At 38.7% G+C, this 14,248-nt stretch overlaps 1 protein-coding gene across 1 annotated transcript in view; it reads right to left on the reverse strand.

The window, feature by feature from the left end:
- Positions 1–283: 283 nt before the first annotated feature.
- grin3a (glutamate receptor, ionotropic, N-methyl-D-aspartate 3A) overlaps positions 284–14,248 on the reverse strand; it is a 44,505-nt gene continuing 30,540 nt past the window's right edge. The window contains exons 7-10 of the mRNA XM_061798997.1: positions 13,950–14,101; positions 6,216–6,377; positions 5,761–5,831; positions 284–1,845 (exon numbers count right to left, since the gene is read on the reverse strand). Of these exons, the coding sequence (XP_061654981.1) occupies positions 1,269–1,845; positions 5,761–5,831; positions 6,216–6,377; positions 13,950–14,101 (962 nt within the window). The 3' untranslated portion in view covers positions 284–1,268. The remainder of the gene's footprint in view (positions 1,846–5,760; positions 5,832–6,215; positions 6,378–13,949; positions 14,102–14,248) is intronic.

A 14,248-nucleotide genomic window follows, 5' to 3' on the forward strand; every position in this document is an offset into this window, starting at 1 on the left:
TCAAGGTAGGAAGCGGTGATGGGGTTGGTTATGTAGCCGTCGGCGTTGTTTTAACCTATAATGGAGTGTTGTTGTTTTTTTAAGATGGGAAGGCATGTGTAGCTGTAGCCAATATCATTGGCACGTGAAATAAATAAATCAATCCTCACAAATAAATATTATAAGAACTGGAAAACTTGCATCCGCTTAAAGCCGGTGCTGCTAAGGTAAATGTCAACAGTGCAAATGTTGATCTGTTTAATCTGAAGATTACGGAAATTCTTCTGTAATTATTATAAGTGCAAACGAGAGAGGTCAGTCTTTAATGGCAGAAGTCAAAACTTGAACAGCAAATGTAAGAAAAACACGTTTTTTCACAGAGGGACTATATCAATTGTGAATGGTCAAGATATATAAAAAGAAGTGTCAGCAGTGGAATGATGGTCTGTGTGTCACATGTAATATTCAACTTACAATGCACAAAAAGCTTGATGTGGTTCCATGTAATGAGCTTCTTTTTTAGCATGAAAGTTCTTCATAAATGCTGAGGTCTTGCCAAACTTCATTCAGGTTAACAAATAAACTTACAACATGATTACCACAAAATAAAAGACCTAAGTCAAACTAACAGATTTATAAAGCTCAGAAATCATTGGTAAACATGATGAATTTCTTTGGATCCCAAAAGACAAGGTTTCATCAAGATATAAGGGATGCCAAGACTTAATGGCTGGGTTCAAGCCCAGGTCGTCAACTCTTGAGCCGTAACATAAGACTCAGGTAATTTTGGCCCAGCAGGCTTAAATACCTATGGGTCTTCATATCTGGGATCAGGCTTATCATCACTGCAAAGCAAATCTGTTCCCTTGAAGAGGCAAGGCTTAAAGGGGAAGGCGTGAGAGAGAAGCAGTGGGGAAGGGATGAAAGAAAATGAAGGCAATGAGCGGTGGGAGGTGGTGAAGAGGTAGTGAGGGAATGGTTTTCACAGCTCACCACAAACTGCAACAAGCAAGGAAGGACTGACTTGGTGCTTGGTACATTGTCCACAATTTCCTGCCAAATGCATTTCACATATCAGGAAATGATTGACTGATTCTTTTGGGATTGGTCACAGGATATGATCCTAATAGAACGTTTCAGTCCAGCGTTTAAGGTTTCTCCTGAGCCTTAAAACATCGTTCATCAATGAATGAGTTGCATCCATCAGGAGTGTATCCTCTTCCAGGACCACCACATGGAGGAGGTTTTCCCTGGACAAATTGGGGAAATATTTTAGAACTCTTGGAGTTCTAAAACATTTTGGAGTTTTGGTGTTGGTTAGTCTGTTGGTGGGATTGTGCATCCTGTGAAAACTGGTTAGACTGGTGCACAGTAGCTTGACTAGGTGCAGTCTGGTTTGCTAGTGGGTTTTCTGACTGGTACTTTTCAAGCTCTCTCTTCCTCATCATGGCTGACTGCAGCTGCTGTTTGATCACAGAGATTTGACTTTCCAGTTCTGACAGCTCTTGCACCAGTGGACTCCGACCCACACCGAGCCCGGGGCCACAGGCCCCCACACCCAAACCCAGACACTGTCCTGGTGTCATGCCCGGTGTGGCGCTCCCCTGCCCTTGCCCCAGTCCTTGAGGATACAAGCGGCCTAATAGGTTGGAGCGACCGTTAGGGGTGGTCATGATTGGAAGGTGTTTATCCAGTAGAGGGAGAGAATGGTGAAGAGAATGAGCAGAAGCTTGTGATGGTAGAGGAAGATCCCGGGACGGGCGGTCCAAGTCATTGTGCGCCTCGTTTGGAAGAACCCTACGTCTGGTACACAGAGAGGACTCTGCGGGATTCCAGGATGTCGACTGGTTGTTTCCTTCATTGCACCTGGAGATACAAACAGAAGGAAATATAAGGTACCACTTTCATTGCATTCATTCACTGCCATTGACGACTTTAGAAGTCAAATATCCATGTTAACTGGGAAGGCTGGCAGTGAATGAGTTTAAACATCCTTAGTCTGTGGTCCATGTATTGATTATTGGAGGCCTGCAGCCAGAGATGCAGTGATTTCAAATTTTATGAATCAATAAACTGACATAATTTATACAGCGGTCAAAACCAATTTTTTTTTACTTAGCCCTGATGTCAATACTGTTATTATTATACATTATAATATATAAGACCCACTCTTACACTGAGATCTCTCCAAAAAGCACACTAGAGAATTGTCCTTTGGGGATCAATACAAAGAAATTATTATCTAACACACATAAACAGTTTATGGTGACCCATTAAAAATAAAATCTTATTGTTGCGTTATTATGGCATAATCTTGCCAAGGCCTCAGGGCAGAGAAAAGGATAGACAGAGAAAAATCTGAGAAGATAACATGCATTGAAAACTACAACTGAAAAAAAAAATAATAATTTTGAAGAGAGGGCAAATTTTAGGCCAGCACAGAAGGTCTTACCAGGCCCGACAGCTTTAAGTGTGACTGAGACACAAACCTCAGCTGGTTGAACATCCTTTGTGACCGAAGCAGCTGTAGCTTCTGACACAACAGTGACTCCTCTTCATCTAAGTCACTTCCATCCTCACCATCTTGCAATCTTGATCCAAAATCAAGATGAATTGGGCTTGTTCAGCATTTTCAGACTGCACTTGCAACAATGCTGCTATATGTGGATTTATATTAATTTACTTTTACACACTTGTCTCTTTACAATGGACTGACAATTGGTTTAACAAAGTAAAACAAAAATTTGGTGGTGCTCTGTGTTTTAATATGCTATGCAACAGGATGCCCGGAGCCTGTTACCAGGTGTTTTTATAACATGTTTGTGACATGATTGTGTTAAAATATACTAGGGTCAAGAATTACAGCACAGTTTACATCCCCTATTTTTTACCTGATGAGCCTGTTTTTAGCGGGCGTTCCTGTGTCATGCAAATGAGCCACTGCTCACCCCGCCCCATCTATATTGAAACCAAACCCTAATAAAGGTTTTGTTAGCATGATCACTGGTGACTGCCTACCTCAAATTTAAAAAAGCTCATATGAGTGACGACGAGTGCATCACAATCAATTAAAACATTGTATTTCAGTTATTCAATTGAAAAGGTGAACCTAATTTTTTAAAATACAGATTCATTAAACAAATGGCGGCACGGTGGGCGACTGGTTAGCACATCCGCCTCATATTTCTGGAGACCGGGTACAAATCTGTCCTCCCCTGTGTGGAGTTTGCATGTTCTCCCCATGCCTGTGTGGGTTTTCTCCGGATCCTCCGGTTTCCTCCCACAGCCAAAAAACATGCGTGGTAGGTTAATTGAAGACTGTACTGCCCATAGATGTGAATATGAGTGTGAATGGCTGTGTGCCGTGCGATTGGCTGGCGACCAGTTCAGAGTGTAGACCGCCTCTTGCCCAGAGTCAGCTGGGATAGTCTCCAGCACGCCCACGACCCGAGTGAAGATAAACGGTACGGAAAATGGATGGATGGTTAATATTTGTAATATTTATATTTCTGTATATAGTATATTTATATATAGTATAGTTCAGTTCAAATATTTTTCAGAAGGCCAATTTTTACATTGAACATTATTTCGATTGTTATGTCATATTGGAATCTCACGAGGTGGTGATTTTAGGTTTTTGTTAGCAGTAAGGTATAAACACCCAATAATAAAAAATAAAAACACTCTTTTCACTCTGTGTATTTAATCTCATATACAATATTGGAGTTTCACTTTTTGAATTGAACTGCTGAAATACATCTTCCACAAGATTCAAATTCATTGAGCTGCACCAGCACATCAGTCATTCTTGGACCGGTTTTGTACAAAATGACATCTTCAAATGTAAAATCCCAAAATCTCATGTCAATTTCTAAATGTAAGGCAAGCCCAGTGAAGAGTGAAATATTTGAACAATACATAAAAAAAGAAAAACAATTAAAAAATAACAGTCCCTTCTCATATTATTCATCCATTTACTAGTTCAAAACTGTACCATTATACATTTGGCAATATTATTTTCACGTGCATTTTCAAAAATGCCTTTTCTCAAGCTACACGACGTCAATGTCAAAATATTCCAGCCCAGAGTTGAAATTGTGCATCAGTGACTTTATAATAGTGATTCCTTAGAGAGCTTGTCCAACTTGTGGGCTCTTATTCATCCTTGTTAGTGCAGTTAAAAAAAAGAGGGAAAGATATTTTGGTTGAAAAAGTCAATACATTTTTTTCACCCAAAATCTTCTTTTGTTTCATAATACCTTCTTATTTCATAATGCTGATCAGCATCAGTCCTCTGACTGTTATTGCTTAAGGCTTTTATGGCACAAAGTTCTTAATAATATTTTCTCAACAAAAGTTGTAAGCTGAAAGCTTAGTGATCTGATTGAAAAATCTTTCATTTTTATTCGCTCTAGTTTTAGCAAAATACAGAGGCACATTATTCCTGCAACACACTGACAGGTTGACAGTTATAATTTCAACTGAAAGGGCACAGTGCAGAAAGGCATGAATGAATGAACTGAACTCCACAGGCAGAGTAATCTATCCTCATTACTCAGACATTCTTCGTGATTTGGAGTGTCCTCTCTGCTTGTAGGGCTAAGCCAGGACACATTTGAAACAGCAGCACAAAAGCATTTTTTTTTTTTTTTTTAGAAAAAGAACAAAACAGAACTCTTGCTCAGCAAAAGCTCAAATGGATACTTTAACCTATTCTTCCAAGCATATAGCGACTACTGTAGGACATGAATCATGCTTATTTGATAATCTCCAGTCATACTGACTCATGAGGAAATTGACCCATTCTGAGTCAGACAGCAACAGCGGCTGCCGTGATGGAATCATGACTTTTTCTTAAACTACTCTAAATAAGTTTGTAGAGCGTGCACCTCCGCCAAGGTGAAAAGAATGAGGTCTAAATTGTAACACAAAGGATTCAGGCAAAGAACAGGTTAAAAGAAGCATTTATAGATCTACATAAACGTGGTCTTCGGTTTGTGACGGGGTTCGTTTTGCGTGCAAATCAGAATGTAGTCTATAGTCTAACACGACCCTAAAGTCATGAAGACTTACAGGACAGTAAATATTTGTATGAAAAACACTTCTAGGCCATAAATATAAAACAATCAAGTGAAACAGTAAGTACGTCAGTAACTGAGGGTGCCTTTCTATACCGTGTGACAATGTACAGTTTTCCTTCGCTGCTGCATAAACTAATTAATTTTGCACAGTTTGCTACCCCAAAAAGTCATTCGATAAAATTATATGAAGGAGCTCTGCCAAGTCTCAAGGGGGATTATGAAATAAGCAAACTCTATTCACACCAAAAGCTAAATTAACATTAGGAGAAAATACACGCGACAGATGATTGGTGCGTTCAACTCAAGTAATGTAGCTAAACAAACCCGCAAATCAACCAACGGGGCTGAAAACAAAACCTTTTGCCTTTGCACTTGGTCGAGGGAATAATTCACCAGAACAAAAGACACATCTAAACAATATTTTGTGATGTCAACATGACAACTTGATTATTACCTCCATTTAATTGCAGATAATTACCTTCCAACCGACTGATCAGTCTATTTACTTCCCCATTAAAATGGGTCCCTTAACTCCAACTTGGATGTTAATTGGTGTCACTTATTCTCAGCCTAATATCTGACTGATCCAATCCTGAAGGATTTAGGAAAGTGAATTCCTTTTTAAAACATCTTTGTTTTCTGCAATGATAGAATTCTCTTCCTTCTCAACATTTCCACATAAAATGTTTCTGTACAGTACCTCTTCTCGGGCTTGGTGACAGTCTGCAGCTTGTCATCGGCAAAGACAGAGTTCAGGGCTCGGTGTAATCTCTGGAGAACAATCGACATAAACTGTAACACATTTCGACCTCAAAGAAATTTAGGGGGCATTGTTCAAGTGATATTTACTGTAATTAGTAGAAAATATGCAGCATTTAAAGTTACTTGAAAAAATATTTATTTATTTTATTTATTTTTTTACCAGTGAGCTTGAAAATAAGCCCAATTACTTTTGATTTTAATTCAGTATGTATGCGATCTTTGTAAAATATATTGGGGCAAGACATATTCTTTTGAAAGGACATCATGTTGTTTCAAAATAAGTCAATTTCTAAACAAAATATATGGTGCTTACCTTTTATAGAATATCCTACTAAATTTTCAGTGTGTAATCAGAAAGCATCATTTGGACTGCACAGCGTGTGTGTTGAGTACCTGGCTGGTGTGAAGCCAATATTTGAAGCGTGGCTCTTTGACCCTCGGGATCACCAGCTTGTACACGATGTGTTCTGCAATGGTGGTCAGCAGAGATAAGGCCACACCCACACACAGCATCACGAAGAGCCCGGAGAAATGCTTTATACCCATCTGTAAGGTCTGGTTAGAGAAACAGAGAAACACCAAAATTTATGTTTAAAGAAGAAAGAAGACGATAAATTCTTTGCAAACCACTTGAAAGTTTTCATTTAGGAAAAAAGAAATCTCTTTTAACATGTGCAATGAATAGCTTTTAAATGGTGTCAATAATTACTAACTAGCCAAAATTAAAAAAAATAAAAAATCAGCATCTCTTATTACCAATGAATGGAGACAAGGTCACTGTTCCAAAATCAACTTTGCAACCCTGCGTGCAAGTCACATTCAGGTGGCAGTCGCTACCATTTAACTGACCAATATTGACTTTATGACAAAATAAACAAAAAAAACCAACCTTAATTCAGTCATTTCAATGTGAAGTCTATGGACTGAACACTGAAGCAGAACATGCTTTCATTGTCCAAGCAAATTGAAAGAAATGTTTGTGTTAAAGAGATGGCAACCCCCCAAAAAATGATTTTTTTAAGTGCTGAGCTGTAAAAAGTCAAATGCCCATCTGGTTGTACAATTCCAAATTTAAACAACATTTTCTGGAGACAAAACAAGACCTCAGCACATTGTGTGAAACCTTTGGCTTTTTGTGGCTTTTATGCATTATTCCAAAAGGGCCCGCTTAAACAAAGGGAAGAAAGCATGTTTGTCATTCCTAATTAAAAGACCCTTTCGTTTGTTTACGATAAAAATGTTAGTCAAGTCAAGTCAAGTCACTGACCTGACCTGACTTCTCAACCTATTGCAAGAGTTGGTTCTAGGATTGACTCCCTTAGTATGTAGTCAAAGTTCTGTCGTAGGTCGTAGTTACGTATGGCTGACTGTGCCAGACGTTGCCAGCAGACCCTCAAAATATGTTTGGGTCTGCCAGGTCAGACCGGCATCCATCCCCACCATCGGAGCCAACACACCACCAGGTGGTGATCGGTTGACCGCTCCGCCCCTCTCTTCACCTGAGTGTCCAAGACAAGCGTTCACAGGATAACAGTGTTGATCATTAAGCTGCGGCATATTGTGTCCCGATGCCAAGTGCATGTATGGACACCCTTTTATTTAAACATTGTGTTTGATATGGACAATCCATGATGAGCACAGAAAACCAATAACAGAACACCGCTCGGGTTCTGGATGGGGGGGATTGGTCCTCCGAAACACACCTTTACAGGTCTCACTATCATTGCCCACGTGAGCATTGCCCCCCAGCAGAACGAGGGATTCCCTAATGCGAGTACTCTCCAGCAAACCCTTCAAAAACTCCAAAAAGGGCTGGTGCTCTGAGCTGCTTTTTGGTGCATAGGCACAAACAACATACAGGACCCATGCCCGTACGAAAAGTAGGTGGGAAGTGACCCTCTCGTCCACATCAACATATAGGCTCACACCTACTTGTTACATTTCAGGGGGAGCAACTCCGGAGTGGAAGAGAGTCCAACCCCAAAAACTCGTCCTTAGTCTGGTCCTTCACCTCGGACCTGTTTGCTTGTGACACTGCCCGGGGCATAAAGCATATTAACCCAGATAATTTCGCTCCTCGGATCAGTGGGACACGGACACTTCCATCATGTTAAGGCAACGGCTCGGGGATGGGAACAATGTCAAAATTCATTCGTTCATTTTCCGTACCGCTTATCTTCACTAAAATGTTTCTTAAAACACTTTACAGTCATGATTTATGATGATAAAAGTAACAACACAACAACTGACTCTGGCATGATTATTTGTATTTCTATACATTTATATGACAGGATTGATTATTTGTATTTCTAAAATCCAACAGAATCCTGCAGAATGACTTTAGAGCTTCCACTGCTCTATACTCGTAAAAAGCTGAAACAAGGAAAACAAATCTTTATGTATTTACATTCATCATAACTCACCAATTAAAAGCAATTGATTATACTTTATCTATTGCCAGCCATATGCTTCAGGCCATGTCAGGTCATTGTCCCCCCTAACATCTGGCCATAGTGAAACCAGGTCAGACATCGGGAGATGCACCAACTTAGGTAGGATGTCCATCCCCAACCTCCTTATCAATGTCACTCCTCTGCCTGGTGGAGAGAAAAACTAGAAATGTTCATGGATTAGAGCTAGTGAAACACATGGCGTTCTACAGAGCATGATACCTGGCACCCTGGCAGATTCCTCTGCACGGTGGAATGACCATGTCATGCAGGATGTCATTTAATATAATACTACGAGCTGTTTTGGGCTAAGAAGGCATGGAGGTGAAGGACATCCCTATGGGCAACTGTAGCAAACGTTGTGGTGTTGCCGCCAGGCTGCCCAGGAACACGGACAATGTCATGCTGTCCAATGACTTTTTTTTCCCCTGCCACTCTTTTTTTTTTTTTTGGATGAGTGATGGCAACCTCATCAGTTTAAATACAAATGTACTGCAGTAGAAGCTGTAGAAATTTTTATTTAGATATACTAGTGCTCATTACAAATGACATTTTCCATGTTGTACAATGTTTTCTAATTATTTAGCAATCATTGTGCATAGGACTTCAGTTTTAGAATAAAGTACAGTTATTGTTAGTGAAAAACTACATTTCATGACTTTCTCTGTTTCACCAGTGTTGTCCAAGACTGTCACAGTCATCTTAAGTTACTGTTCTTGAGCTCGAATGTGTCACCCCTCCCTAAGAGGTGTATCATGACTGTGCAAGTAGCAATCAACAAATATGATCTCGCACTTTTCTTAATGGAGCTCTTGCTCCAGTTATTGCTGATGAACATCCTTGTATGAATCTTTTTTACAGCCGTACGGTGACTCACTAAACTGTTTGTAATGACATTCCAGATGGACCCATTTACTCCCAAATATGTGTAAAATTGTCTGAATGCCTGTCATCATGTTGGGCACCACAAGACTTGGTTGAAAGTTGGGAATCTTTTATACTAGGGTACTCTTTTAACAGTGAGATGTCCTTGTAACGAAATGGAACCTGAATACAGTGCTTCATCTGAAACCGATTTTTAAAATGTAACAGATCCCACATGTGACAAGGAAAAATCGGGAAGGGTGCTTACTGCTCATACTGCTAGAGGACTCTGCATCTTTTTGCACAATTGTCCAAAAAAATAAATAAATAAAAATTGTACCGGCATTACCAAATAACTAACAACCCTTTATTGCCCAGTGATTGTTTTTGTCAATGTCTTTATGTCTCAAAAGTGTTCTGTGTCAATTGACTGTCTGTTGTCGTACTAGAGCGGCTCCAACTACAGGAGAAAAATTCCTTGTGTTTTTTTTATTTGGACATAGTTGGCAAATAAAGATGATTCTGATTCTGATTCTGATGATTAGCGTGTCCTTGCTGCTCAGTACAATATGTCGACCACATTAATAAATGAACAAGGCCACAATTTTATGCATTAAGTGTATCTAAGGTGAGTTTCCAATGAGTATTTCTTTGTTTCTCGCCGTTTTTGTGGGGCTCGTCACTCGTTATTCAAATTAAGTCTGAGTAAACATTTGAGCGTTTTTACGTTTTACTCAGTATATTCACATGCACATATTACTTGGCTTACTGATACAGTTCTTTGCACTTGTTCAGATTTCTCTGTGAAGTCCCATTTTATGTGCACTGAGTGAAATTCGATTTTGGCATCTGTAAAGCTAGGTGGTGATGATGCTTCTTCAGCTCGCTGAAGATGTGGTATTGACGAATCTATTAGTTGTGAATGAATCGTTCTTCAAATGTGACCAATCTCTCATGTTGCGTAGAGCTTGGCCTCATCATGAAAGGTGATCTACCAATTTTGTCATCTTTTTTAGCAGAATAGGTTGCTTTTGATAATTTGGCAGCCATTTGTTAGAATAATTGCTTTGAAAATGCTGAGCATGTCTAAAATGTGGCAGCAGGGACAACATATTACTGCCTGTGTCAGATGAATCTCTGCTTATGCTGTCTTATGTTCACTTTGACAGCAGCTTGTAAGGCTGCTGAAAATGATGGGAATGTCAAGGCAATAAGGGTTCATTTGCACTGAAACATGAGTAATGTTGGTTAAATCATAATTTTTTGCAAGATTTCAATTTTACAATGTACTGTACTACATATTTCTCAGCCCACTGCATGGCGTGCCATCATCCGTGATCTGCGTGCTCTGCTTCTGACAGGTTAAGAGCGTAAAATTGAATGGCATCGAGCTAAATGCCTGCAGTCATCATTGTACGGGCCATGATGCTACAAAATGAAATGAACCTACAGCAACTTGAATGTCTGCAACAACTGACACCATCTGTGAAAAAAACTACTGTGGGAAATAGCTTACTTCAATTGTCAAGACTCGCAACACTTAATACAAGAGTCACTCGCTGTTAATTTATTTTTATATTTTCCCAACTTTGGATATAAACATTATGAGCTGATGACTGACACTAAATCTAGCCTGGATTGACAGCGTAAATCATACAATAAAGAACAAATTAGGATCATTTCAATATATTATCAATACAATGTAGAGTTTTGTGGAAATAAGAATGTATTATTGGACTATATCAATAATATAATACAATTTTAAAAGCTGAGAGGAACACTGACAAGCAAAGTGTTATGATACTCTAAAAACTACAACTGACTTATGATTTTCCAAGCCAAAAGAATTTCAAAGATCATTAAGTGTGGTGTGTGATTGTTGGTTATAATTATGCAAAGGTTTACAACAGCTTACAGCTCAGGTGTGTATTTTTAACCTGTATGGTAATATCTCATATTCGTTATCTTGATATGCACACAACAATAATTTTCATAGGTTATTCTAGCTAACTGTGTATCTTATGCAAATATATAAAACTATAATGATACATAGTATGTGACATGTTTTCAGCAACTGATTCTATAGGTAATTACAAATGTATAAAGTAAGATTTTTTTTTAATTTCCAATGAAAGAATAATATTAAAGTTTGCGATTGGCTGGTAACTAGTCCACAGTGTATCCCACCTCTTGGCCCAATTTAGCTGGGATAGGCTACAGCTCACCATGAACCTAATGATGACAAGCGCTATAAAAATGGATGGATAGATGGATAATTAAATTAAGAAAGAAACTCACCAAGAGTGGGAAACAATACAGTTCACGCCTATGCACTTTTAGCATAGCAGAGGTAAAATATACATAAAATATATAGTGTATGTTTACAAAATATTTAGAATTTATTTCGTATTTCGTTTTTTGAATTGGATTATACAGTATAAATTGTAGTCCAATTACACATGGTTCTATTTTGAATAATAAAAAAAAAGCCAAGTAACGTTTTGGTGGTGTAAGTTGATAATTTTCCTGCTAAGTACAGTATTTATTGTCACACTTTACTGTATTATGATACTACCGTGGCGAAACATTGGCACACAACGTTGAAAGCTAATATGGACCCTTTGTGAACAGAAATAAGTTACAAGTCCTGAATCGACATTTCGAAGGCATAGTAAGGTTGTATAGCCCAATCTGAGCAAGGAGACACTTTACGAGATCCCAAATCACAGCTGGCAGTGAAAAGGACCAACCTCTCAGTGACAATAGTACTTGATGGATCTCAGAGTGCTGTTTGACTGCTAAGGACAGACCAAAGTAATGGACATACAGCTTGGTTAGCAGCTGGAGGGTCAGGGGGCAGACTTTGAATTCCAAGTTATTGAACACATGGTGGTTGGTAGTGGACATTTTTTACAACAAAATGACCTTGAATGGCCAGCAATATAAACTGAAGCTCTTGTTTTGACTAGAGAATAACTGTCTAAGAAACTAACAATCGAACAAGAATGGAACTCAACTTCCGGTTTAATTTATCATAGCAGATGGTGATAAGGCTTATCTTTGATCATTTTAAATTAGTTATGCCTAAATAATAACACAATAAGTATGCTATAAAAACCTTGGCTCTTGATTAGGCTGTATTATTTATTTCTTCTTGCTCTCTGAAACACATTAGCAGTAAACTGCATTTCCTCAAATAATGGCTGGGCAAGTTTATTCACTCAAGTGCAGGCATTTTGCAGAAACTATATATTTTGAGAAGAAGCCTTCATTTATACAAATTACAATAATACATAATTTGTACAAATTGTGTATGAGTGGCGCTAGTCGCGTTGTTACCCTTTGATTGGTCGATGTTGAATTGCGATTTCTGGGTCACAATGGAAATGGGATGCAAAACTGCGTCACATTAGCAGTTTCTCTTTGTATGACCTTGTATTCTTGATTTGTGTCAATAATGCAGTGCATTTGGAAGCAGAACTAAGCTAAGCTTAAGATCACAATAGGGAAACCTGTCTGAACAGCCCAAATGTAGCAGAAAAACGCTACGGCGAAGTTATGTCGATTCAAGTTTACGCTTGCAGCACACCTGTGAGACCATGTATATTTTGTTTGTTGTATGTTTTATTGAATGCATTATTTGTTTTGTTTTTTAACCACTGTTGTTATCGGTTGCTTTGTTGAAAAAGACAAGCATGATTTTTAACCAAGCCGTTTTTCTAGCTATATCATCTTTGTTCAGTTGCATGTTGTTTTGCTATTTTGATAATGAACATACAAGGAACCTCATATCTGTGAGACAGATGTGCTAACCACTAACACACTGTCCAGCTGAAAACATTGCCATATTAAAGATGATTTCACATACGTAGTGGCACCACCTTTTTCCTGAGGAGAGAGTGAGGTGTTTAATCGTTTAAGAGGAAGCCATTATTTGAGGATGGTATATGGCTGTAATCATTTAGCATTAAGTTTTACACTAGTAGCGACATCTTTATACTATCTTTAAACGTTACGTATGTTATGTCCACACGTAAGGTGAATTGGTCGATGGAGTTCACATATTTCCTCTTGAACAAGCTTGACATGGCAGATGTTTTTTTTATTTTATTTTATTTTTTTTAACTGTTGCCATATATAAAAGACTGAATGAAAGTGACACACATTTACTACCCACTAGACAAAAACAAAAGTCTGACATAGTCTCATTTCCTGGATACATTTCTAGAGAGACTGTTGAGTGCCCTCTTTTTTCACCCCCTGGAGTAAGTTCAATAGATACATTAATAGATATACCTTATTACAGCCTTGAGGCAAATTAAAGAATTCAGCAATTAGGAAGGAATTAGGTGTAAAAGCCAACAGTTAATGATCTTGATAGCCATCCCCCAAACACCTCCTAATTAAACATTAAATATGCATTAGGAAGATAAGCATTGGTTGATTGTTTCAGATTGAGTTGCTAGTTTTCTGACAAGGGAAATGACTTCTTCACACAGGAACATACTGTAGCTCTTATCAAAAAGAGCTCAGCAGAAATTCAAAATTAAGAAAAGCAATTTGGTGTTCTGCTTATCATTTCGGCAGGTCACAGTGTTAACCAATGGAGATATAGTACACAAAGACAAAAAATGACTCACAGTCGCGTACTCTGTGGGCTGAGTCGACAGTACGGCCAGTAAATAAAAGAACACAAACCACACACACACAAAAAAAAAGAAAAACATGACACAAAGATCAAGACGACATCAACACGCTTTAATAGTGAAGCTGCCAACAATACCAACCAAGGTTAAGGTGGCTGTGTTCTTACCTCAGTCACAGCAAAGCTGCGCTTCCCACATGGCACCACCTTGTACCATTTGTCATGCAGCATGTCCATGAAGCCATCCGACTTGTACTGACTAACAAGCTCGGAGAGGTTGGAGGTGAGGGGAGAGTTCTGAGGGAGCCCAATTCCGTATCCTGTCGATGGGCACACACATACACACAAATTTTGGGGGGGGAACATTTCCTTTCATTTCTATTGATTTGGCTTTATATAAGCCATCCATCCACTTCTATACTTCTTGTCCTCATTAGAGTCGTGAGTGAGCTGGAAACTACCTTGGC

Source organism: Phyllopteryx taeniolatus, chromosome 15, assembly GCF_024500385.1.
Source record: "Phyllopteryx taeniolatus isolate TA_2022b chromosome 15, UOR_Ptae_1.2, whole genome shotgun sequence".
In the NCBI taxonomy this organism is placed as follows: Eukaryota; Metazoa; Chordata; class Actinopteri; order Syngnathiformes; family Syngnathidae; genus Phyllopteryx; species Phyllopteryx taeniolatus.